The sequence below is a fragment of the Phoca vitulina genome, unplaced genomic scaffold, assembly GCF_004348235.1.
Source record: "Phoca vitulina isolate PV1807 unplaced genomic scaffold, GSC_HSeal_1.0 scaffold12, whole genome shotgun sequence".
NCBI lineage: Eukaryota > Metazoa > Chordata > Mammalia > Carnivora > Phocidae > Phoca > Phoca vitulina.
This window is the reverse complement of record NW_022589715.1, coordinates 40,062,270-40,089,532: the sequence shown is the minus strand read 5'-3', so window position 1 is coordinate 40,089,532 and position 27,263 is coordinate 40,062,270. Positions and strand designations below refer to the sequence as shown.

Genomic DNA, 27,263 nt, shown 5'->3' with positions numbered 1-27,263 from the left:
TCTCTGTTCCTAACCTCTGAGGGTTCTAGCATGTTCCCAACCAGTGAAGTCTCCTCGTTTTGAGATAGTTCCCTACCCCACAGTTCAGATTGTCTCCTTTTTCATTATTATTTTCAGAACCAGCTTCACCATAAATCCTAGCTGTAACCATCTCTGTTTGGTTGGGGATGTAGAGTGTGTAGATTCTTGGTCACTCTGACCTCCAAACAGAAGACCGTGTTTTTAAAAAATTTCCGTAGATAGCATCCACAAGAATTTTGTATGATGTCGATAAAATAGTTCAAAATCAAAATGTTGCTAGGTTTTCATTTGTCAGCATAACTGAATTTAGAACTGAGAAGAGGAATTTTTAAAAGACTGTAAAGAATAATAGGAGAAATAAACTTACCTATAGACAATTGTAACATTTGTGTGGCAAGTCTATAGCCAATGGAAGACATCAGAATCTTTTAATTGAATACTGTATATTGATCATAATTCAGTATTTTCCCTCAGTGATTGAAGATCTTGGAGTGATGATCATGTGGAATCCAGACAACGTAATTGAGTGTTAGAAGGTATAGGGGCCGTGCAACTGAATTTTGTGGATCCCAAAACACATCATGGAAACTGTTTTCTGAAGTAATTCCCACTATCAGTTTATTTTCTCATAATGTGCTTGTCTTTCCTGAAAGCGGAATTTAATAAGATCCCATTTAGGTGAAGGTCTTGTAAACAGGTATGATTGTAGGTCAGCTACAAAATTTTTGGCATGGATTGTAGGAAAAAAACTATCAGTTACATTTTTTGATGCTGGATTTTGTTTCATTTATTTTCTCCTAAAACCAGTACACAGAAGATGAGGCTAAGAAAATAGGAGTGGTTGGCTGGGTGAAGAATACCAGCAAAGGCACTGTGACAGGCCAAGTGCAAGGCCCCGAAGAGAAAGTCAATTCCATGTAAGTAGCAAGACTAATAATGCATTCATGCGATTAATGAACTTATTTTAATGTTTCATTGGACACTAAGAATAGTATTGATGGACCAAATTCAGTTTGTAGATTATAACTAAACTAACACGTTTTTAGGCATGCCAGCAAGGAAATCTTCAGAGTTGGGAATGGAATTTGTACATTTAGGAATGGATTTCCCCTTGGGCAGGCCCTCCAAAAGAGCAATGGTGTCACTCTTTAATCTATTTGAATTGTGTTCTGTCTCTTCTAACATGGGGGAAACATCTTGGGCCCACGTATCTCTCATCCAAAGTGGTTGTGAAGAAGCAAAAGCCTTTGGATGGTTCTTGAAGTTCTTTTAATTAATTGATTAATTTTTTGAGATAGAGCATACAAGCATGTGCAAGGGGTGGAGGGAGAGGGAGAGAGAGAATCTCAAGCAAGCTCCATGCCCAGCACAGAGCCTGACATGGGGTTCAATCTCACAACTCTGAGATCATGACCTGAGCCAAAATCAAGAGTTGGATGCTTGACACCCAGGCACTCCTGGTTCTTGAAGTTTTTAAAGTAGACTTCAAGGCAAAAAGGCTGCTCTGTACTTTTTATTAAGTATCTTATTTATCTAATTGTAATTTTATTTTTACTGTTGGTAAAAGTGTGTTTTATGAGTTTTAGGGCTACCATAATGAGTCCTTGCATTCCAAAGGAGACCTGGGTTCAGTAGTAAGGAAAACAGTGCCCTGTCATATTCAAAGGCCTTATCTTTTCAGTTTCATAAATTCCACTGTTCTCTGTAGTATTTTTTTAAAATAAAAAATAGCTAACATTTGCTGAGTATTTGCAGTATTAGGCAATATGCTACACGCTTCACATGGTTTATCTCATTTAATCTTCATAACAGATCTTATGACGAAAGTGCTAAGTCATACCCAATTTATTTTATTGTTTGCAGTTTATCTTTGTTTTCATTACTTAATGTTTTCAGATTTCAAAAGTAATACTTTTTTGCTTATTGTAATAAGTGAAGTAGTAAGATGCTGAGAGGTAAAAAAGCAAAGCTAGTAATCTGCCCCTTCCCCTCTGCTTCCCTCCTCTTGATGGAACCCCGGGCCTGTGGCCTTGTGAAGACTTTCTGAAGCTTTCTCTTTCACTTTAAAGTATTTAAGCATTTATAGTTAGGATTTTGCTTGTTTTTACCAAAATAGACTACTTTATGCATATTTTTCTGTAACTAGTTTTTTCATTTTATAGACATTCATCAATCAGTAAACATATAACCACTAACTCCTTATTTTTTCTAATTTCTTTATGTATAAGTACATACTTTGTGTATAAAACTTGTAACCCAACTTGGTAAGTGGGGTCTAAAAATTCAATTTCATAAAATGTATGGTAACAGTTAATGAAAAACTAATTTTCAGTAGGATTGTCCAAAATGCAGAAAAGATTGTGAGACTTATGTTGTATAGAACTAAGTAGTTCAAAAAATGATAAAGTGCCAAATGACTATGAAGTATTAGGAATAGGGGCTGCATGGGAGGATAGATGCTCATGCCTATCATGTTATATCCTAATCCATGTTGTAGCAGGTTTTTTATTAATATCCTTCACATAAATGTAATCATATCATATACATTCTGCCCAGTTTTTCTTTTCAACCCCTGCACACCCCTTCTTCCTTCCCAGTACTACCAGTAATCTATGTTAGCAACTGGGAGGGCTTCCTCCCGTGTTTGTTTCCATATTCACCTTCACACACACACACACACACTTGGGTGCACAAACAGTTTTGGGTTATGATCAATATTTGCTTTTTAAAAATGGGATCATGGTGTACACACTTCTGTGCATCTCACTTTAAGATTCAAAAATATCTCCAGGAAACAAATAATCCAATTAGAAAATGAGCAGAAGACATGAATAGACATTTCTCCAAAGAAGATGTCCAGATAGACAACAGACACATGAAAAGATGCTCCACACTGCTCATCATCAGGGAGATGCAAATCAAAACCACACTGAGATATCACCTCACAGCTGTCAGAATGGCTAAAATAAAAAACACAAGAAACAACAACTGTTGGCAAGTATGTGGAGAAAAAGGAACTCTCAGGCACTGTTGGTGGGAATGCAAACTGATGTAGCCACTCTGGAAAACAGTATGGAGGTTCCTCAAAAAATTAAAAATAGAACTACCATATGATCCAGTAATTCCACTATGAGGTATTTACCCAAAGAAAATGAAAACACTAGTTCAAAAAGATATATGCACACCTATGTTTATCGCAGCATTATTTACTATAGCCACGTTATGGAAGCAGCCCAAGTGTCCATCCATAGATGAATGGTTAAAGAAGATGTTATATATATACAACAGAATATTACTCAGCCATAAAAAAGAATGAAATCTTGCCATTTGCAACAACATGGTTGGACCAAGAGAGTATAATACTAAGCGAAATTAGTCAGAGAAAGACAAATACCATATGATTTCACTTGTGTGGAATTTAAGAAACAAAACAAATGAACAAAGAAAAAAAGAGACAAACCAAAAAGCAGACTCTTAACTATAGAGAACAAAAAGATGGTTACCAGAGTGGGGGTGTATGTGGGGGATGGGTGGAATAGGTGAAGGGGATTAAGGGTACACTTACCATGATGGGCACTAAGTAATGTATGGAATTGCTGAATCACTATAGTGTAGACCTGAATAGAACACTGTGTATTAATTATACTGGAATTAGAAAACAAAACAAAACAAAAATACATCCAGGGAAACCCATCCAAGTCAAATGGTAGAGCTTTAATTCATTCTTTTTAATAGCTGCTTAATATTCCACAGTATTAATGTACCATTATTTATTATCTTATTGCTGAGAATTCATTTTGTTTCTCTTTTTTTTTTCCAGTAAGAGCAATGCCATAATAAATATTCTACTGGTGATTTTATATTTGGGAGATGGATTCCCAGAAGTGTGGTTGACATGTCTGTGTACTATTAATTTAAAAAATATTTGTCAGACTGCTTTTCAAAACAGCTGTAAACAATTTACATTTTTTTCCTCTTCATCCTGTGGGCAATTGGTATTATTGCTCTCCAATTTCTTTTATCTGATTGGGTGTAGAGTGATGTATTATTTTTTCACTGTAATTTGCTTTTCTCTAATTACTGGTTATTTTGAGCATCTTCATGCTTGTGGCTATGTGGATTTGTTCTCATGAACTAACTCCCTTTCACATCCTTTCTTCATTTTTCTATGGGACTGTTTGTCTCTTGCCAATTTTTAAGAGCTCTTTTTATATTGGTAATGATTACTAACTCATTATCTGTTATCTCTTTTGCAAGTATTTCCCCAAATCTATCCTTTGCCTATTCATTAGTTTTGTTTATTTATGATAGCTTTTGCAACATAGATTGTTTTAATTTTTATAAACTCAAATATGGTTATCTTTTCTTTCTGGTTAAGAAACAGATTGTAAGTGTTGTTCTAACTTTTTGATGCTTTATTTACTATATTACACATTTATTCCATTTGGAATTTGTTTTTTATTTATAGTATGGGATTGGGGACTATTTTTTACCAGCTGGATAGCAGTTGTGCCAGCATTACTATTAAATAATCAGTCTTTCCCCATAGAACTGAAATCATTTTATCGTATATTGACATAGCATATAAACTGGATTTTATTCCTGGGTTCTCTTCTGGTCCCCTACTAGATCTATTTATCTATTCCTAGACTAATACTTCATATTGATTTAATTACAGTGTCTTTGTAGGATATTTCCCTTCACTATTTTTTTTATTCATTTATTTGCTTCCTTGGGCATTTATTTTCTCTTTAAACTTTAAGATACTCTATTCATTTAATTGGAATTATATCTGTTTTTTATTTTTATTATTTAATTATTTATTTAAAGGTTTATTTATTTATTTTAGAGAGAGAGAGTGCACTCTTAGGGGGAGGGGCAGAGGGAGAGAGAGAGAATCTTAAGCAGATTCCAGACTGAGTGCAGAGCTTGACGCAGGGCTCAATCTCATGACCTGAGCCGAAATCAAGAGTTGGATGATTAACCGACTGAGCCACCTAGGTGCCCCAAGGAATTATATCTGTTTTTTTTAAAAAACTTCCCTGATTGTCTTACAAATATGCTTTTTAAAATAAACTTTAGGGGTGCCTGGCTGGCTCAGTGGGTAGAGCATGAGACTCTTAATCTGGGGGTTATGAGTTCAAGCCCCACACTGGATGTAGAGATTACTTAAAAAATAAATCTTAAGAGCACTTGGGTGGTGCAGTCAGTTAAGTGTCCAAGTCTTGGTTTCAGCTTGTGTCATGAATTAAGGGTCCTGGGATCCAGTCCTGCACTGTGCTCCCCATTCAGGAGGGAGTCTGCTTGAAATCTCTCTCCCTCTCCCTTTGCCCCTTCCACTTGTGCTGTCTCTCTCTTTCTGCCTCTCTCTAATATAAATAAATATTAAAAAAAATAAAATCTTAAAAATACCCAACAACTTTATTTTTTAGAACAGTTTTAGATTTACAGGAAAAATTGTAAAGATATTACCAAGAGTTTCCATATACTTCTCACCCACTTGGCTCTATTAACATTTTACATTGGTATGATACATATGTTACAATTAATGAACCAGTATTGATGCATTAGTATTAACTGAAGTCCATAGTTTTTTCAGATTTCTTCAGCTTTTACCTAATGTTCCTTTTCTCTTTTAGGAACCCATATTTTACTTGCTATTTGATTCCACACTTTTATGATATTAAGAGAATTGATATTAAATCTTCTCATCTAAAAATATGGATTTCTTTTCATTTGCTCAGATTTTTAAATTTATTCTTCAATATGTTTTTATGATTATCATCATATAGATTTTGTGCTTTCCTTGCTGACTTTATTCCTAAATCTTTGTCTTAGTCAGTTTGGGCCGCTGTTACAAAGTCCCATAGACTGGGTCGTTTATAAACGACAGAAATTTATTTCTCACAGTTCTGGAGGCTGGAAATCTGAGATTAGAATGCCAGGATGGTCAGGTTCTGGTGAGAATCTTCTGCTAGGCTGCAGACCACCAACTTCTCATTCTATCCTTATATGGCAGAAAGCTAGCTAGCTCTCTGGCCTCTTGTTACAAGGGCACCAATCTCATTCATGAGGGCTCTGCCCTCACGATCTACCTACCTCCCAAAAGCCCCACCTCCAAATACCATCATATTGGGGATGAGGCATCAACATATGAATGGGGGGCACATTCATTCCATAACAATATTTTATTGACTTTTTCATGATTGTGTATGGAATACTTTTCCTATTTCTATTTCTGTGTGCTTATGCTAGAATAGGGAAAGCCTAATGACTTTTATCTTATATCAGAGTTACCTTATTGAATGTTCTCATTAATTCTACTAAATTTTTTTTGGTAAACTATAGTTATTGGATTTTGTTAGTACACAAATATGTAATTAGCAAAAATAATGTATCCTTTTTTCAGTGTTTATTTCCTTTACCAGACCCATCAAGGCAATGTTGAATAATAGCAATAGTGGGCATCTTGGACTGATTGTATTTGAAATGGTTTTATTTCATCAGGTAGAAGAGTTTGCTGTTGATTTTTGTTAAATATACTTTATCACATTGAATTTCACTCTTGAGTTCCTCAAATTAAGCTCTAATTAGTCACAGAGTGTTATTCTTTTGAATCATTACTGAATATTACTTGCTAATATTTTATTTAGAGTTTTTGCATCTCTATTTATAAGTGGGATTATGGTTTCCTTTTTTTAAATTTTTACTCTATCAGTTTTGCTGGCTTCATAAAATGTATTAGGACATTTTCCATCCTTTGCTTCATTCTGGAATAACTTAAATAATATTGGAGTTACTGTTATTAAGTTAGCTGAAACAAGTTATGAAATCACTTGGTCCTGGTAACTTCTCAATGCTGGGCTATTAACCACCTTTCCAATATAGTCTATTGTAATTGGTGTGTTTGAGTTTTCTACTTGTTCCCAGATTCATTTTTTTTTTTTTTAAGATTTTATTTTTATTTTATTCATGAGAGACAGAGAGAGAAAGAGGCAGAGGCAGAGGGAGAAGCAGGCTCCCTGAGAAGCAGGGAACCTGATGCAGGACTCAATCCTGGGCCTCTGGGATCACTACCTGAGCCAAAGGCAGACACTTAACCGACTGAGCCACCCAGGTGCCCCCATTTATGTTTTCTTAGGAAATTATCCAGTTTTTCTAGGTTTTCAAATTTCTTGCTATGGATTTTATATTTTATTTATTTATTTATTTATTTATTTATTTATTTATTTATTTGAGAGAGGGAACCAGAGCGCAAGCACATACAAAAGCAGGAGGAGGGGCAGAGGAAGAGGGAGAGAGAATCCTAAGCAGGCTCCGAACCCAGCATGGAGTCCGATGTGGGGCTCAATCTCATGACCCTGAGATCATGAACTTGAGCTGAAATCAAGAGTCAGATGCTTAACTGAGCCACTGAGGTGCCTCTGGATTTTATAGTTTAAAAGTCTCTTTGGTACTGTGGTTATATATCTTTTGAAAATTCCTAATCTTATATAATTTTATTCTCTCCTCCTTTTTCCTTAATCAGGTTCAGAAGGAATGTATCCATTGGTATATTTTAAAAGACAGCTTTTGGATTCATTGATAATTTTGCCTTTATTTTTTTTTTTTTTGGTTTTCTGTTCATTAATTTCAACCTTCATCTTTACTAATTCCCTCTTTAGTTCTTTGTTGATCCTTCTCTAAGTCTTCAACACACATTGTAGTTTCCTTTAGTTTTAGTCTATTTAAGTTAATAATGACGTTGGTTAAGCATTTCACCCTGAATACAGCTTTTGGTTTGTTCCATAGATTTTGGTAAAATGTGTTCTTTTCATTGCTTTTGGGATAGTTTGTAATTTCATTTTTAGTTCCTCTTTGAATAATAACCAATGGTCTTCTGGGTATGTGTTTTTTGAAATGTCCAGTGTCCCTCTCTGTCTTTAATAATGTTTTTTTGCCTTAAAGTTACTTTGATATTAACAGTTATACATACTTTCTCTCTGTGTTCCTATAGAATATCTTTTTTTCATTGTATCATTTTCAATGTTTCTTTCTCATTGTGTGGTTTTGTTTGTTTTTATTGAAGTAGTTGATGGACAATGTTATATTAGTTCCAAGTGTATCTTATTATGTTTTATGTGTCCCTTGCAAGCAGCATATCGTTGGGTTTTGTTTCTTTATGCAGTCACATAACCTTTGTTTTTAAATTAAGGTATTTACCCATTTAAGCTTACTGGAATTACTCATATTTAGAATTAAATTTATATCTTACTATGTTCTTTCCCCCTTGTTTTATTAGTTCTGCTTTCCTTTTCTTCTTCCTAGCCTTCATTTAAATCGACTGTTTTTGTTTGATAACTGACTGAGATACCAGGATCGTTTAAAGCTGTTGCTGATTTAAGGCAGATCACTGGAGAATTTCCTCCCATCTCTATTTTCAAAAATTATTTTATAAATTTGTACCTGGCTTATACAATAAAGGATGCCACCCATCAACAGTTTGTTAGTCTAGACATCACATAGAGCTGAAGAGATAGCTTCTCCCTATCATTCACTGTCCCATTATGAGGTTCCAGGAAAAAAAGGTCTTTTGGGGCCTCAAGGCCAGGGGGAAAAAAACTGTTTCACATTAGTAAATGTCTTGTTAAACATTTATGGATAGGGGCACCTGGCTGGCTCAGTCAATAGAGCATGCAACTCTTGATCTTAGGGATGTGAGTTCAAGCCCCATGTTGAGCGTGAAGCCTAATTTTTTTTATTATGTTATGTTAATCACCATACATTACATCATTAGTTTTTAATGTAGTGTTCCATGATTCATTGTTTGCATATAACACCCAGTGCTCCATGCAGAACATGCCCTCTTTAATACCCATCACCAGGCTAACCCATCCTCCCACCCCCCTCCCCTCTAGAACCCTCAGTTTGTTTTTCAGAGTCCATCATCTCTCATGGTTCGTCTCCCCCTCCGATTTCCCCCCTTCATTCTTCCCCTCCTGCTATCTTCTTCTTCTTCTTTTTTTTAAACATATAATGTATCATTTGGTGAAGCCTATTTTTAAAAAATTAATTAAAAAAGTAAAAAATAAAATAAATAAATTGACTGTTTTTTATTATTCCATTTTTTTCTCTGTTAGGTTAGAAGTTACATATTCTTTTGTTTCTTTTACTAGTATTTTCCTAGAGGTACAACATGCAACCATAACTGGTCAAAATTTGATATTAATTGGTGTCTTTATTCTCTTGCCTAACAATGTGATATCTACAATACCCTTTAAGTCCATTTACCTCACTCTTTATTTAGATGTTAATTTAAATAATCTATTTTAAAGCTCATAAGAAATTATTTCCAAAAGCCAATATTTTTTTTGGGGGGGGGTCTTCTGTGTATTTGCCATTTTTGTTGCTTTTTTTCCCCTTCCTAATTCTCTAGGCTTCTGTGTGGGAATATTTCCATTCTGCCAAAGATCGTTCTTTAGTATTTTCCTTCATTTGGGCTGTTGGTGATGTGTTACCTCAGTTTTTGTTTCTCTCTACACGTTTTTATTTTACTTTCATTCCTGAAAAATGTCTTTGTTGCATATGACAGTTATTCTTTTCAGTACCCTGTGGATACCATTACAGTGTCTAGCACCCATTGTTTTGTTGTGAAATCGGCTGTCAGTTTTACATTTTGCCTCTTTAAAGTAATTTTGCCGCATTTAAAATGGCAACAGTAGTAAAATTGCCAGTTTACCGTTTGCGATAATAAATATAACATTAAGCCTGTCAGTCGGTTTAGGTGATTTTCCCCACTGATACTTAGTTCTCTGGGTACATATGCGGAGGAGGCACGAAGTGAGGTTTATCGGGGGCTGGTTGTTACCATCTACAAGGAGCAAAAGTGAGAGAGCAGGGCTGGAGGGCACTTACAAGAGTGTGCCTAGAAGGATGAAGCCTGGAATCTAGTTTGGACAAAATGAGAAATGGGCTGGGAGGAAATTGATGGGCAGTGAGAAATGGTTGTCTTATTCAATTGTGGGTCCACAGACTTGTGATGGCTTTCAGGAGCACTGTTGTGTTGCACAGTGCAGCTGGGGAATCAGCGGAGTCAGCGCAGAAGGGAAGGGATGGAGTGGGGATGTGAGACATCTCCGATGTTTCCTGCCCCGCTGTGAGTCAAGTGCTCATGTGGATGGGCTCTTTCACTGACTTTTTTCTGTGTCCAGCGGTTCTTTAACTGGACTTCATCTGAGCATTGCAAACTGGAACTTCCTCCAGCTGTCTGAAAAATTAGTGAAATTTTGCACATTTTGGTGTTGTCATGATTTTCTTTTTTTACTGCTTTTTATTACGGGATTTTCAAACCTATCCATGGATAGAGAGAATGGGACAATGAACCCCACATGTCTATTACCCAGCTTCAGTAACAATTTCTGGCATTCTTTTCTTTTCTTTTTAGTATTTTATTTATTTATTTGTCAGAGAGAGAGAGAGAGAGCACAAGCAGGGGAAGCGGCAGGCAGAGCAGGCAGAGGGAGAAGCAGGCTCCCTGCCAAGGAAGGAGCCCAATGCGGGACTCGATCCCAGGACCCTAAGATCATGACCTGAGCAGAAGGCAGACGCTTAACCGACTGAGCCACCCAGGCATCCCAGTTTCTGGCATTCTTATTCTACATAGTCCTCCAACTTTTCTTTTGCTTTTCTCATTATTAGAGTATTTAAAGCCAATTTCCTGCATCATATTATGCACCTGTAAGTTAGGTTGAACAATGTGAAACTGCCCATGTTTGACAAAATTTTGAGGTACAAAGTGGCAATTTCACATTGTTCAGTCTAAAACTTTTACTATTTTTCTCTAACAGAAACTCTATGTACCTGTCAATATATTTTTCTAAACCCACAGCAGATTTATCTCCAAATGTCAAAGTGCATCCCGTCACCGGTCTGTTGCACCTTCCCTGAGGCTTGTCTTCTTCCCAGGGTTGGTCTCTGCCTGCTGGGCTGCTGTCATTCTGATGCTTCCTTCTGTCCCTTTCCTGTGGAATGTGTTCCTGTTTTCTTAATCATATTTTCATCATCTTTGATTTATTCCTTTGTTTTGCTGAAGCATAATTCTCCCTAAGCTTCCCCAGGAAATGTACCAGAGAGACATAAAGTTTGTACCCTTGTCTGCCTTCATTTGCCCTCATACTTGATTGATTGTTCAAGTTATAAAATTCTATGCCCCTGGGATGCTTGGGGGTGTTCCATCGTTTAAGCGCCAAGTCTTGATTTCCACTCAGGTCATGATCTCAGGGTTGTGAGATCGAGCCCGTGCTGGGCTTCACACTCAGCAGGGAGTCTGCTGGAGACTCTCTCTCTCCCTCTCCCTCTGCGCCTCCCCCTGCTTGTGCGCGTGCTCTCTCTCTGTCTTCCAAATAAATAAATAAATCTTTAAAAAGAAATGCTATGCCCACAAATCATCGCCCACTCAGAATTTTGAAGGCATAGCTCTATGACTTCTCGTGCTGCTGTCGAGAGATTTGATGGCATTCTCCTACAAAGGAGTGGAAATTATATGTTTATTCTTCTCAGAAAGCTTTTTAGATATTCATTGTATCCCGCTTTTTCTGTGTTTCACAATCATCTGCCTCCATTCTTGTTTTCATTTCACTTTCAGTGCTGGCCTCTCAGAGGAGGAGAATTGTCTCTAATGATTTCTCACCTGTTGTCCCCTTGGTTCTCCTCTTCTGAAACTTGTGTGCTGACCTAATCCTCTAATTTTCATTTTTTTCTCACCTCATTTCCAAACTTTGTTATCTGGAAATTGTCTCACTTTTGTCTTCCAACTTTCCGATTAATTTTGTTTCTGTTGTGATGTTTTGTTTCTGCTTCATAGCACCCTGTTCTTGTTTTCTTCAGATCTCCCTGAGGGTATTGTGTGTGTGTGTGTGTGTGTGCGTGTGTGTGTGTCTGTTTTGTTATCTTCTGCTTTTTGCATTGTTTGTTTCCTCTAAGTTCCTTCTTTTTTCCTTCACCCTTCTTTGCCTTTCCTTGTTTTTTGTTTCCTTGTTTTCTCTGCTTGTAATACTTTCCTTACAATCATATTTTCAGTAACTTCCTCATCAATATGAACAGACAGCCAAGAATAAACAGACTTTTAAGGAAATTTTCCAACATGTAATTATAAACTGTTGGCTGGAGGAATGGTGGAGACTCAGGGAGAGATGGCCTTTTTGTTGGCAAACCTCCAAAATGTTAAATCTGTAGGTCTTGTCTTTTGTTTTTCCTGGTGCCTCCAGATCCAGAGTCTTCTGTGGTGGAGTCAGGAGCTAAGCTGACTTGCTGCTCATTGTTTTTGGTTCTGCGGGCACTTAGGCTGAAGCATCTTTTGTTTTTCTGTGTAGTTACTTATCCTACATCTGCTTTCCTTTGAATTTATTGAAATCTCTTGCTCAGGTTATACTTCCGTATCAGCTGGAACTATTTTCAGCTGCAGGTTAATAGAAAACCAGACTTAGAGTAGATAAAACAAACAGGGGTTCATTTTTCTCAATAATAAGAAGTCTGGGGGTAGATAGTTACTGGCCTTGGCTCAGTAGCTCAGTGGTATCAGGGTCAATGTCTTTGTGATTCTCTCAGCCTTTCCTTCGTGGTCAAAAAAGGGGAAGTGCAGCTACACAGAATATCCATAATTAAGGCCTGAAGAAGGCAGGAAGGGGTAATGGTTGTGTTGCTTTCCCTGAACTTGCCCAAACAGACATCTGCGAGTGTTTCATTGCCTCGCATATGGTCATATAAATACTCCTTGCTACAAAAAAGACTGGGAAATTGGTTTGGCATATCGATTGCCTGAACAAAATTGGTGTTCTCTTGGCCAGCAAGAAGGGGAGGGCAGTGGGTAGTACGTAAGCCATGAATGATGTCTGCTACATTTTTTTGTATCTTGATGCTATCGTTTTAATGGGGTTTCGGGTAAAAGGAGATAAACATGCCACATTTAATTGCACTGTGAAGATTAAATGAGAAAATCCACATAAAGCACTTAGCACAGAGCCTGGCACAGAATAAGTAATAAATAAACATTTGCTCTTGTTATGTGACCCATGGTGCTTCGTCTTTGCACATGTTTTAGTGGCAGTTGGACTGGCCAGGTGGAAATGCCACTAGGCTCTTGGATATATGGGTCATCCCTGCAGAGAAACTGGGCTGGAGAAATAAATTTGGTTGTCATCACTATGTGGATAGTGTTTGAAGTTACGTACATGGATGGGATTTTCCAGGGAGAGCTTTTGTGATGACAAGCAAGCAGGAAGCACACATCAGAGAATGTAAATCAAGCTTAACCAACATGATAAATTGGGATGTCATTACAAATAAACATATTTAGATTGTGGAGCCTGAATTTAGTCTTCTAGCCTCTACTTTGTGCAATATATTGTTTAAAATACTGAATTATCAAAAAATTAAGCCACAGTTGAGAGAAGTTACAGAAGTAGGTGGTAAGGTCAGACTAAATGTGGTATATTTATAGTTAAATAAATATGGCCTTATTTTCTTCCAGTTATTAAAAAAAAACACTTTACTTACTTAAGAATGCTATGACATCAAAAATCAGAATTAAATTGTCTTTAAACACATGGGTGTGGTTTCTTCCTAAGTTATTGAAATGTGGAATTCAACAGGGACCATCATTTGGAGGTGGCCTGGCTAGGACTGTCGCAGCTCTGCTCTGTTCCTGCAAAGGAGCCAGCCGCGTCCCAGGACACGCTGCCGATGTGTGTGCTTCCTTGCCCTTCTGTGTTTCATTTTCTCGGAAGGAATGACTGATAGCTTTCTTCTGCAAATTGCACTCTATAATTCCAATTGCGGTGGTAGGGTCTGCCAACATTTTTTGATGTGTAGAAACCATTTGAGTCTATTGTTTTAGTAAACCTCCTCCCCCCCCCCAAAATTCAACAAAAATATTTTCTATTTCTTGGTAATCATGTAAAATTAATGTATAGAGAGGATTCTGGGCATAACCTTTTGACATCTATACAAATCTATACAAAAAATATTTTTCTTAGATGGTAATTCTGTAAAAAAAACAAACAAACCCTCAAAACACAAAAACTAAAAACATTTGCATTTGGAGACATCGAGCCAAATTCTAAAATTAAAATTACATCTTGATTGGTACATATTTTTAAAACCATATGTCCTGTATCTGTACTCTGCACTTGAAAGCATCATTGATGGGCTGGGGTATGTACTGTAGACAGTGATCAAACAGTTATGTGGTCTGGAGAACTATGTCACAATACAGAATATGCTTGAAGGCATTGAGGATATTTAGACTGGAGAAAAGAATACTTGAGGGAATCATGATCGTTTCCTTCAAGTATTTGAAGGGCTGATACATGGGTAAAGATAAATGTTCTCTCTTGTTCCAGAAGGTGATAATTTTGGGTATAGCAATGGGTGAATTTGTTTATTTCAGTTCAACCTTGACAAAGAATTTCCCCATAAAGGCATCTAATATATCTAATGGAATTTTAGCCAAGACTAGAAGAGGTCTACAGGAGGGATCAGCATACTGTAGCCTTCCGGCCAGATTTGGCCCACTGCCTGTTTTGTAAATAAAGGTTTATGGGAGCACAGCCACGCCCATTCATTCGTGTTTTGTCCGCTGTGCTTTTGTTACCTTGGCAGAGTTAACAATTGAAACGGAATCCAGATGACCACAAAGCCTCAAATATTTACTATCTGTCCATTTACAGAAAGAGTTTGCCAACCCGTTCTGTAGATATCAGACAAGTCAAGGGAGTTGTAGAAGATCTAACTCATTGGATGGTAAGTTAGTGTAGGTGACCTCCTAGGTCCTGTCCAACTAAGATTCTGTGGTTCTCTATAGAGCTGATAATAAACAGGGACTTAAAATGTGTTCATAGAAGAGAACCCAAGAGGGGGCGCCTGGGTGGCTCAGTCGTTAAGCGTCTGCCTTCGGCTCAGGTCATGATCCCAGGGTCCTGGGATCGAGCCCCGCATCGGTCTCCCAGCCCTGCCATCTCACACTCCTTGTGTTTATCTCTTCCACAGATACTTAGCATTTGTGTGAGATGTGAATTTTAACAGCCTTGTGCTTTAACTATGAAAATGCCATTGTTTTGAAATTCTAGTTGTTTCAGTAGTGGATTGGAATGAAGCAATGGATTTTGTAAACAATTAGGTAGTGTCAGATTCAAAGTTATTTAAAATTTTTAAAAATGACTTTTCTCTGGCAGACCATTCGTGGCATGAATTTCTATGTAATTGGAATTGCTAGTTTTCCTAACTTTTTCATCTGAGAATCTCAAAGCATTTAGCTAATATTTTTATGCCTTATTCATCAGTGTTTCTTATACCAGTACATGGGATTATTAAGAAAATTCCTTTGGATGTTCTGTATGAGTGTGGGGGTGTGTGTGTATGTTTTCCATTGGATGTTCTATTGAAATACAGAAGACTTGGACATTTTTTAAGACAAAAATTCATTGAGGAGGTGTAATTTTGGAAAAAATTTTAGTGTGACCTGATGTATAAATCATTCCAATGGGAAATTAGAATCATAAAAAATATTTACAGTGGAGTCTAAAACATCAGGTTTTAGACCTCATTTATTTTCCTTTGAAATACAACATCTTTATTAAAACTACTTAAATTCATGGTTTTTGCTTTAAAGTTCACATTTTAGATATGTGAATTTAGTGAGATAATCATATTTAAGAAATGCATAATGCAGCACTAATTACTTTTTTAAAAATTAATAGATTTTATTTTTAAGAGAAGTTTTAGGATTACAGAAAAATTAAGTACAAAAAGTAGAGTTCCCATCCAACCCCTCACGTCTGCCCTCACCCTAACCCCACTGCCCGTTTCTTTTATATTATGAACATCATACATTAGTGCAGCACATTTGTTACAATCGATGAGCCAATATTGATACACTGCTATTAACTAAAGCCCATAGTTTACATTGGAGTTCCTTCTTTGTGTTGTATATTTTGTGGGTTTTGACAAATTATAATGACACATATCCACCATTATAGTATCATACAGAATAGTTCTACTGCCCTAAAAATCCCATGTTCTACCTATTTATTCTTTCCTCCCTCTCCCTAGCTCCTGCCAACCAGTCATGTTTTTACTGTTTCCATAGTTTCACTTTTTCCATAATGTCATATAGTTGGAATCCTATAGTATTCAGCCTTTTCAGATGGGCTTCTTTCACTTAGAAATATGCCTTTAAGATTCCTCCATGTCTCTTCATGGATTGTGAGTTCCTTCCTTCTGTGTGTGTGTGTGTGTGTGTGTGTGTGTGTGTGTGTGGTTTTGGAATTTATTTCAAAAAACAGATTTTGGTTAGATGGTAATTGTATACATTGAATTTTAAAAGTTACAGAAACAGTGACTTTTTAAAGCTTTTTTTAAGACTGCTTTTTTAGAGAAGTTTTAGGTTTATAATAAAACTGAGAAGAAGGCCTAATGATATCCTTTATATGCCTTCCCCCACACATGCAGAACTTCTCCAATTATCAGTATCACTCACCAAAATGGCACCTTTTTGTTTTTTTTAACCAAGGATGAACCTGCATTGACACATTGTAACCACACAAGGCCCACAGTTTACCTTAGGGTTCACTCTTTTTATGGGTTTGGCTCATTTCTTTTTATAGCTCAATAGTACTCCACTGTATGGATGTACCACAGTAAATTTATCCATTTAGTTGTTGAAAGACATCTTGGTTGTTTCCAAGTTTTGGCAGTTGTGAGATTAATTACTTTTAAAAATATAAATAAATAAATACACTTTTAAAGTATTTATTATTATATATTTTAAAGTTAACTTACATATGAAAATGTAAGCATAAAATATTTTTTAAAAAGATACCTCAATTTTTCAGCAGCTTGAAACCTATTTCATTCTACCCACTACAAAATAAATGTGTTTTTGTTTTTTTTTTAATTTGCAGAAGGTTTACATGGTTGTTCCAAAAATTCAAATGCTATAGAATTATATGGGCTAAAAGATGTAGGCCTTGCCTGTCTTTCTAAGATCATAGTCTTACACATTTTTACTTATGGGTATAACAACATGTGTATATGTTAAAAATACATATGGTATAATCCTGTTATTATAAAAAACCCACAACTATATATACCCATATGGTTACATTTATCTCGTTATCATTTACAAAGATGGCATCATGCTATACATATTGTTCTGTCACTTGTAAACATTTCACAGTACTGTGTATTGTGGATATCTTCTTTTAAAAACTGAAGTACAGTTGACATACAATGTTACATTAGTTTCAGGTGCACATCGTAGTGATTTGACAGGTCTATAGCTTATGCTATGCCCAGCACAAGCGTAGCTGCCATCTGTCAGCATCCAACACTGTTACAGTACCATGGGTATCTTTTCATGGCAGTAAATATTCTTTTAAATCCTTGCAGAGTATTCCACTGTATGGATCAATCATAATTTAATCATTCATCTATTACTGGACATTCATATTGTTGTAATTTTTTGCTACTATGAATCTTGTTGCAGTGAGCATCCATATTTATATATGTATTTCTTTTTCATTTATTCTATAATTATTTATTTGGCCAGGTAAATTCCAGGTGCTGGGATTCAGCAGTGTGTGCCAGAGATGATGTTCCATTTCTTGTGTGGGGAGACACACAATAAACAAATAATAAATAAACTAGATATTTTCAGATAGTAGTAAATGCTGTGAAGGGAGTAGTGGTGGTTTTCCTACTTCAGATGGGATGGCCAAAGAAGAGGTTTCCGTGGAGCTGACATCCGAGCTGAGAGCTGCATGGTGTAGAGGAGGCTGCCGTGTGTTGAGTCTGGGGGTGTGGCGGGGCAGGGACAAGCAACTGTGCACCAGGCAGGGCAGTGGGAGCATCTGCCTGGTACAGGCAATGAGGGTGCATGTGTGTAGGGAACCTGAAAATGAGAAAACCAACTAAAATCCATTCACTTTTTATTATCATCCTATGCCAGCAATTCTAACCAGTAACATCCTGTTCTCTGCTACCTTCCCCCACCACAACATTGACATTATGTGCTTGTCACTATATCCCTTATAGTTTTGAAGTATTGATTCCTAGACATGAGTCAAAGGCTATGTGCATTTTAAATGTAAGTTGGTGGTTCACTTTTAATTATAAAAATTATTAAGTATTTTTCAGATAAATACTGAATAAACTAAGGACTCATGAATGAGGAAGTTTTGTTCTATGTACTTTTGTAAGTAAACAGTTGTATAGATTTAGCTAATTTAAGTGAATCAGGGCAATTATAAAAATTAAGAAATGGAAATGAAATAAAGTCATCCATAAACTCACTGTTTAAAAATAAATACAGGGGTGCTTGGGTGGCTCAGTAGGTTGGGCATTGGGCGTCTGCCTTCTGCTGAGGTCATGATCTTGGGGTCCTGGGATTGAACCCTGTATGGGGGGGAGGGTCGCTGCTCAGCAGGGAGTCTGCATAAAATCTTTAAAAAAATAAATACAAACAAACAAATAGATACTATTTTGATTCATAATGGAACTATTTCTGCTTCTGTTTCTCTTTTGCTGAGGTATTAAAGTCAAGATCCTAGTGATTTTAGAAAATACTCAAAATTAGGAAATTATAGAGCTGTTAGGCTTATCAGAGTTCACCTAATATTTTAATCCTATTAAGGTCCTATTGAAACAGGCATCTCAGTCAATCATGTGAAGAAGGCATACCTGCATGTGTGGTGGGACTTACTTGCAGAGCAGGGCGTCAAATATAGTAATCCATCAGGTCCCTTATTGGATTATGACTTTGGGGGATAATTTTAAATAGTTAAAATATTCTATCATGATAATGTTTTCTCCAGCAGATATTTAGTATGTGTCTTTCCATGTCCCTCTGCTAGGTGCTGGGGGTACAAAGATGATTGAAGGTATTGTGACAAGTCCAGTCTAACTGGGGAAAAAGAGGCAAACAGGTGGATTCAGCACAGGGTGGGACCTGGGAATGGAGCTCGGGGGAGGGGGAGTGCATGGTGCTAGGGTGCCCCTCCTGCCTTGGGGAGCTGTCCAGGCCGTGCCTCCCTTCTGGGCTCTTGTGCCACTGTTCTTCTCACTGACTTTTAATCCTTTCGCCACACCATGCTCTTGCACCCTTAGGACTCTTGCAGAAGCTACTCTGCCTGAAATTTTTTTTTATTTTTTTAAAGATTTTATTTATTTATTTGAGAGAGAGAATGAGAGACAGAGAGCACGAGAGGGAAGAGGGCAGAGGGAGAAGCAGACTCCCCGCTGAGCAGGGAGCCCGATGCGGGACTCGATCTCGGGACTCCAGGATCATGACCTGAGCCGAAGGCAGTCGCTTAACCAACTGAGCCACCCAGGCGCCCTCTGCCTGAAATTTTTATCTCCAAACCTCTCTGATGATTCCCCACCCACCCTGTTAGACCCTCTCTGCGCATGCTCTGCTTCTACAGCTGTTAGGAAGAATTGCTTGCTTCCTGTCCACACCTCCTCCCCAAGAGAAAGCTTTCAGCTGTAAGTTAACAGGAAACCTGATAAACAAGTGGTTCAAACAGACAGGGTTGGTTCTTCGCAGAGATAAAGGAGGCTGGAGGTCAGGGACGTGGGAGGTAGTTGTCTTATTATCCGTGTCAGGTGTTTGGTGTGAAGGATTCTCTTGCTTTTTCCCTCGTGGTTATAAAATGACCACCCCATCTTCTAGCCTCACCTACATTCAAGGCTGAAGGAAGGGATGGCTCTGGGTCTATTCTTTTTTTGTCTTGGAAGCAATCTTTTCCAGAAGCCTGCAGCACACTTTCTTGTTGGTGCCACTGACCTACTGTAGCTGTGATCAGCTTCTCCAGCACATGATATAGAAGGTAAGGGTTTTGTGTTTTTCTATGAGATGGTCAGTCTGGTGCGGCCACAAGAAGAGACAGAGCAGCTTCAGATACTTCAGCTTTATTATACTTCAGCTCCTAAAGACAGAGGGTCACAGGGGAAAACACCAGCATGGTCAGGAGGGAACAAAGGGAAGGATAGGCCAGAGCCTGTATTAGGGTTTCCGAGGGAAGGGCAAGACAGGGCATGGTGAACAGTGGAGGACTGGGTAGTTTGAAGAATTCCAGAGGGCTTTGGGTTTTAGTTGCCTGGTACCTGGCCCTGGGATATTTAGGGAGAGGAATATTGCCTCCTGGGATGCACGGGTATGATAGAGGAGGTTGTAGGGCTCTGGATTGGTTTGTTTGCATATTAGAGGTGTACTCAAGGCTGAACTCTGCTATCTCTAAGAACTGGTTAGTCCCTAGGAGAGGCATTCTCCACTTTCCGCACCTGCAGCCAGAAGGTTTTTTAAGATGTCAAAACATACAGAAAGTAAAAAAATATATATACACAGACAATGCCATGAGAGAAGGGATAATTAAGATGTGTTGGGTTCACTGTTCAACAATGTCCATTACACGCCTGGAGATTCATTACAGGAAGGGATTGTCCTGTTCTTCCTTGAATTCCCAATGCCTCACACACTACCTGGCACACTGCATGGTGACATGTAGATCAGGAAAAGAAGGGAGAAGGACATCCCAGGAGAAAGGAATCTTCAGTACAAAGGCACTGATCCAAAAGAGCCTCCTTTGTATGTTTGGGGACAAGTGACTGGAGCAAGGCAGAGGACAGGGACTAGCAGAAATTGAGGCTAGAAAAGTAGTTTGGGTCAAACTGAAAAGCTCTGAGTGTCACGTTAATTTGTCCTCTCCCTGTATTAGCACTGGGGAGTCACTGGAGAGTGTCAGGCAAGGGAGTGACAATAGGATTTGTGGGTTAGCTATTAAATGTGATGGTAACGTGATGTAGGAACTGGTGCGAGAGCAACTGGCGTCCGGGAGGCTAATTAACAATGTCTAACTGTGGTTTGTTAGGGTAGAGTAAGAATAATTTGGGGAATTTGGAGAATGTCATTTTGAGGTCCTTATCTAGAACAGTCATCCTCAAAGTATGACTCTGGCCCCTAGCATCAGCATTACGTGGCCGCTGGTTAGAAATGGCAATTCCTGGGCTGCTACTGAATCAGAATCCCTGGGGCGGGTCCAGCAGTCTGTTGGAACAAGCCCTGAGGTGACTCTGAAGCACCTAACGCTTGAGAACCACTACCTAGAGCAGCAGATACCTGAAGGGATGAGCGAGATCATCTGGTCTGAGGCAACCAGTCTGCATGGCAGAATCACCTGTGCAGCTTTTTTTGATGTCCGTGAGGTTGGGCCCCACATCAGAGCGATTAAATAAAAATCTTTGGGGGTGGGAACCAGACACCAATTCATCTCTCTTGCTCCCCGGGGATTCCAATGTGCAGCCAGGGCTGAGAACTAATCTTGTGGAACCTCTATTGATGAGAAAACTCAGGGCTCGAAGTCCTCTTGCTCAAGGTCCTACAGCAAGTTCAGGTGAGAGTCATTTTCTTCCTTTCTCTCCCTTCCTTTCTCCCTCCCTCTTCCTTTCTCCCTCCCTCTTCCTTTCTCCCTCCCTCTTCCTTTCTCCCTCCCTCTTCCTTTCTCCCTCCCTCTTCCTTTCTCCCTCTCTCTTCCTCTCTCTTCCTTTCTCCCTCTCTCCCCCCTTTCTCTCTCTTTTCTTTTCTTTCTTAGAGAGGATGTGTGCCCAAGGGTGGGGAGGGGCAGAAGGAGAGGGAGAGAGAGAATCTTAAGCTCCACACACATTGGGCAGCCCAACACGTGGCTGGATCTTAGAACCGTGAGATCATGAACTGAGCCAAAATCAAGAGTCAGATGCTTAACAGACTGAGCCCCCCAGGTGTCCCCAGAGTCAATTTTTTAAGCTGTCTTCTCTGTGCTGTGATGAACACTATCCCCACTTTTTAATAAATTGCTCTAAGAGACTGGTTTTTAAAATCATTCACAGTGACAAAACTGCCAAATTATTAGAGGGAAAAATAGGTTACAGACAGGATTATAAAAAATTACTTTCTCCTCTTAGTTAACATTACTTCACACTTGAGAAAGTTACCCTTTTTATAAAGGTGTTGTAAAAATATTTTTTCCACATCAATGAAAAGTAGTGTGTAGATAAGATACGGATAAATAGTGCTTTGTCATTTGTGTGTTTAAGTAATGAGAACCTGCTTTCAAACTCTAGGTGGAGCTCTTTGGTTTATATGTGTTTGTTCTATTTATAATTTTGAGGGTCTTTGTTTAAAAGGTATTTGGGATTCTTTTTAAAAAGACATTAAAAATTTGTAAGCATTTTTAAACACTTCTCAAGTCTCCTTTTCTTGCTTTAGAGCCATATTGATAAAAACTTAAATTTTTGTTTCATTTCTTGCCCAAAGAATCCAAATCCAGGCCTCAGTCATTTTCAAATCCATCTTAAATCTGTAATGTTATCTCCTAGTGTTTAATGAGTGGGATGTTTCCTTGGTTTTTGTTTCTGATAAGTCTCAATGTTGAAATAGAATTGAGGTAAGGTGGGATTCCTTTTGTTGGTGGAGAAAGACTTTGTGGAGAACACAGCTGTTGCTATAGTAACTTCTTCAGCTGTTTTTACCCCATTGTGTACAAAGGCGTGTTAACAACTACCTTCCTGTAAACAAAAAAGAAATATTTTGCTGCCGCTTCTTTTTGTCTTCCCTGTTAACTAGCTCGGTATTCTCTTTCTGCTGGGAGTACACTTGAAGCAAAATTTCCAGAATAGGCAGCATGTTATTTTTGGATGGCACAACTCAGTGGTTGTGGTCCCTGGACCAGCAGCATTAACATTGGCATCACCTGGAAGTTTGTTAGAAATGCCTATTCTTGGGTCCCACCTAAGACCTACTGAAACAGAAACCCTGGGGGTAGGGTCCGGCAGTGTGTGTGAGCCCCTGGTCTAAGCTATTTTGAAAAGATGAGAAAACTCCATACTCATTGATGCTGTGCTCATTTAAGCCTTCTCAAGTGCTTTTAAAATCACCTTGGGATTTTGTTAAAAGGCAGAATTCTTACTGAATCAGTTTGAGGTGGAGCCTATTACTCTGTATTTCTAACAAGCTCCCAGCTGATGTGCATTTTTCGTGTCCATGGATTAAATTTTGAGTAGGGAGGATGTTGACTAGGATATTGACTATACTCATGCCCACATATGGGAGTCATCTATGATTTATCAAGATATACTTTTGATTTGGTATGCCTAAAATCATTGAGTTTTCCCTTATCAGTCACAGTGTGAAGAGGCGATTTCTAGAATATAATGCTGTCTGTGACTCACCCTTGTTAAATGCTACAAGAGGGCATTGTTGGCCAGAATCTGTCTCTGAGACCCTCTATACTAAACAACAGACACACTTGTGGATTGCATTACTTTTTTTTAATTGAGGAAACTCATTCATTCATGGCATGTTAAAGCTAGAGAGACAATTCTGAAGTTTGGTGTTTGTAGGCAAAATAATTTCAGCCAAACAGAAGTGGTTCACAAGTGTTGGGAATCAGTCATTGCTCCATATTTATTGAGCACCTGCCATGTGAAGTTTTGCACTGGGCACTTAAGGAAATTAAAAAAAAAAAAGCTAAAGTCCTTGACTTTGGAGATTACAATCTGCCTGAGGAAATAAAACCTATGCCTGTGAAAGTTAATTACCAATATAGGGAACATTCTGTCAAATGGTAAAGAAGAGTGGTTGAACCTCAGAAAACCAAAGGATAGCTATTGGCTGAGGAGGTTAACACTATGGAGTCTGGGGTCTGGGGGTGGGTAGAACTGGCCTATTTAGAGGAGAATGAAAGAAGGGGACTCCACAAAAGACGAGGTGGCATGGGCCAAGGTATAGCTTCCTGGAGTGAACCTTTGGTGCACGTGGGAACAGAGGAATAGTTCAGGCCACACAGAGTTTAGACTTCTTGTTTTGGGGACATTATGAAGGTGAGCTGGAGCCTGATTGGTAAGGATTTAACTGCCAGGCTTCTGAGTTTTGACTTGAATTCCTTGTGTACCAAGGAGCTATTGAAGAAGGCTTTGGTGGGGGGCGGGGTGTGTGTGAATGACCCAATCATGAAGATTTAGAAAAAGTCATTAAGGAAATTGTGCAGGATGAATTGAAATGGCAAAGACTGGAGGCAGAAACACTTGTTGGATTGCATTGGGTGGCCTTGGCAGTAGGCCTGAGAGAACACTGCAGGAAATATGAGGAAGAGATTTGGCAAAGGAGCAATCTAAACTGAAAATACAAGTGGATTAAAAAGTTAAGATAAATTCATATAAATGGCAACTAGGGGCATTGGGGACTATATGTCTATCCTTTTGAGATCCTCCTTGCGGCAAAAAGCCTTTTTTTCCCCCATCACCATCTTGAAGACACTGTGTAGATTAGGTGGGTTAAGTAATACTACTTTTCTAATGGTTCGAGATTTACGTCTTATTACACTCGCATTTATCTTGTGGGTTTTGTATCTCCCTTTATGGTGCTCTGCCTTCCTGCAATCATGAGTATGTTTTGCATACTGCCAGTCACAAATTCCCAAGCTGTTAGGTAGTACTTTAAAGGCAATCATCTTAAAATATTAAATCTAGAAGGAACCTGAGAAGTAATCTAGCATAACACACACACATTCTCTGTCTTTCCCTGTCTTCTTTCTCTTATTCTTTGGAGATAACAGAAGTCCTCTAGAACTTGAGGCAGAAGGAAACTGCACTTGAAAATAATGGCTAGTATCACCATGCCTTGTCCATAAGATGGTTTACAAAGCTGTGTCTGATCTGATCACAGGTGCCTTGGGCTGGGGGGGGGGCGCGGGGGGAGGTGGTCGTCCTGGTATGAATAGAGCATTCTGAACCACTCTTCCAAAGAGTCTCCCTCCCTATTCTACCCCAGGGGAAAGCCAATGCACCTTTGACCTTAGGGAGAGGGATATTTATTGACAGTTAATGGCCATTTGCAGATTAGCTTTCCCAAAATCCCTGGAACCATTATAAGAGTTTTGAGTCAGAACCACCCAGCCTAACTTACTGAAGAAAATACAGTGCCTTACTACACCAAAACGCACTAGTGTGAACTCTATTCTAAAGTTTGCTGCCGTGCATTTTAGTTCAGACAGTTACATAGCAAAATTGAAGCCTTAACCAGTGGTGCCTCGTTGTGTTTATGAGGGTGCAGCCTCAATGATCGGCACGCTGTCTAGTCAGCTAGCCAAGGAGACAAAAGAGCGTCTTTTCCATATGGCTGTGATATTGCCTTGAGAGCGTCCAGAGCATTATGTAAAATCTTGGATACATGATCTGGTGCATTGATGATTGCCTGTTTCCTGTAGGTAAACATTCATTCCATGAAGTATCTACTGTATATCAATCAGGTAGAGTGATGGAGCTGTGGATACAGAGACGAGTAATGTAGTCTCTGCCCTCAAAGACTCGAGGAGAGATGGACAAATGAACAGAGAATATGTACACAGGATGAAGCAAGATGAGGATTTGACCCCAAAGCGTCTTGGGAGCTGTGTAAAGGACTTCACCCTTCTCAGAAACTGAGACCCTCCTGCTTCCCTTGTCACTTCCTATAGGCTGAGGTGACATTCATTCTGATACTGCGATATTTTATTATTGCTCAAACATGTCCGCATCTCCAGTTTGGCTGACCCTTCTATCCTTGTGAAATCTGCCAAACACAGAACTAGGGAATCTGATTGTGGGCCAGACCAAGGACCTGAATTAGATGCCTGACTAGTACTCACCTTCTCACTAGCAAGGTAGGTAGGCTGCCTTGTTTCTCATCTTGAAGTGTTCCCAGAACCACAGACCCATGAAGATTTTTACAGCAGTTTGGCTTTTGTACTCCCGCCTTTCATACCACCCCTTTGTTCCATTTCTTAGTTGGACTTTGACCATCCCAGTATCCCTGGTAATGTGAAGCTGACAGAACTCGCAGGCAGGGAAGGGCAGTGGCCCCTCTTGATAAAGGATTCCCCCCCCCCTTTTTTTTTTTCCAAATGCTTCCACCAGTTCCATTTGTTGTAGCCATCACAAAAGCTAGATGGCAATGCTTAGGTCCCTTCCTCATTACTACATCTGTTGTCTTTCTGCTTTCAGCTTTGGCTGAACATTAAAATATACCCAATGTATCACCACTTGTTTCACCAATTCTTGTTACAATTAGAACATTTTTCTGGATAATTCAATTATCCAACACATCCATTATTTCTCCCAGCTCACCAATGAGAAATTTGACAAACCTATTTCTGTATCATTGCTCAAGTAATTGATAACCGTATTGGACAGGACAGGGCTCAGTAACATGATTGAGCTGTATATAGACAAATGTGCAAAAACATAATGATGTAATTACTTTAGACATTATAAATATTTTCAAATGAATAGAAACTGGGGGAATAGCGTAATGAACACTTACCTCTAGATTTCATAGTTGTAATATTTTTCTAGATTTGTCAAAAATATAGATACTAATTTTTTTTTTTTTTTCTGGGTTTGGTTAGACCAGCTGTGAAAGATACTTGAGGGACTGTTGGGGGACATTTGAGTATGGCCTGGGAACTAAAGAACCTTAAGGAATTCATGTTAAATTTGTTAGGTATGATAGTAACATCATGGTTATGTAGGAAAGGACTTTGTTTTTTAGAGCTGTATAGTGAAGTATTTGAAGTATAAATGTTGTGATGCCTGTAATTTTATGTCCAGTACTTCAGACTGTCATGAGGAAGCCTGTGAGAGGGAGTTGCATGGGAGATACCTAAAGAGAGTAATGGCTAATGGTCTGTTGTCATTCTGTACGGATGTAGTTGTTTTGAGTCTGGAATATTTTGTTAAGTTCTAAATAACAAGCCAGTTTTTTTTTGTTTTGTTTTAAGATTTATTTATTTTAGAGAGAGAGAGTGTGTGTGTGGGGGGGGGTGGGACAGGCAGAAGGAGAGAGAGTCTTAAGCAGACTCTGCACTGAGCATGGAGCTCAACGCTGGGCTCAATCTCACAGCCCTGAGATCACAACTTGAGCCGAAACCAAGAGTTGGACACTTAACCAACTGTGCCACCCAGGTGCCCTGCAAGCCAATTAAAAAAAATTTACCATATTATATGCAAACCAGAAACTCTCCTCCTCATCTCTGTGCCATCCCAGAGCCTCATGCCATCCCATTTCCCCACCCCTAGTATTATTGTAATTTATAATAAAGTGTTTTTATATTTTGGTATAGACCTCTCAAAACTGTCCACTTTGCTGTTGGCTCTATCCAAACATGCTCCAGACAAAACCTCTGTGTCGAATCTGC

General features: G+C 38.6%; 1 protein-coding gene across 3 annotated transcripts in view; it reads left to right on the top strand.

Annotated features, from left to right (window-relative positions):
* Positions 1-27,263, top strand: part of ACYP2 (acylphosphatase 2) — a 161,674-nt gene that overhangs the window by 12,910 nt on the left and 121,501 nt on the right. For all 3 annotated transcript variants that reach the window (XM_032410983.1, XM_032410984.1, XM_032410985.1), the window contains exon 3: positions 829-938. In XM_032410983.1, the coding sequence (XP_032266874.1) occupies positions 829-938 (110 nt within the window). The remainder of the gene's footprint in view (positions 1-828; positions 939-27,263) is intronic.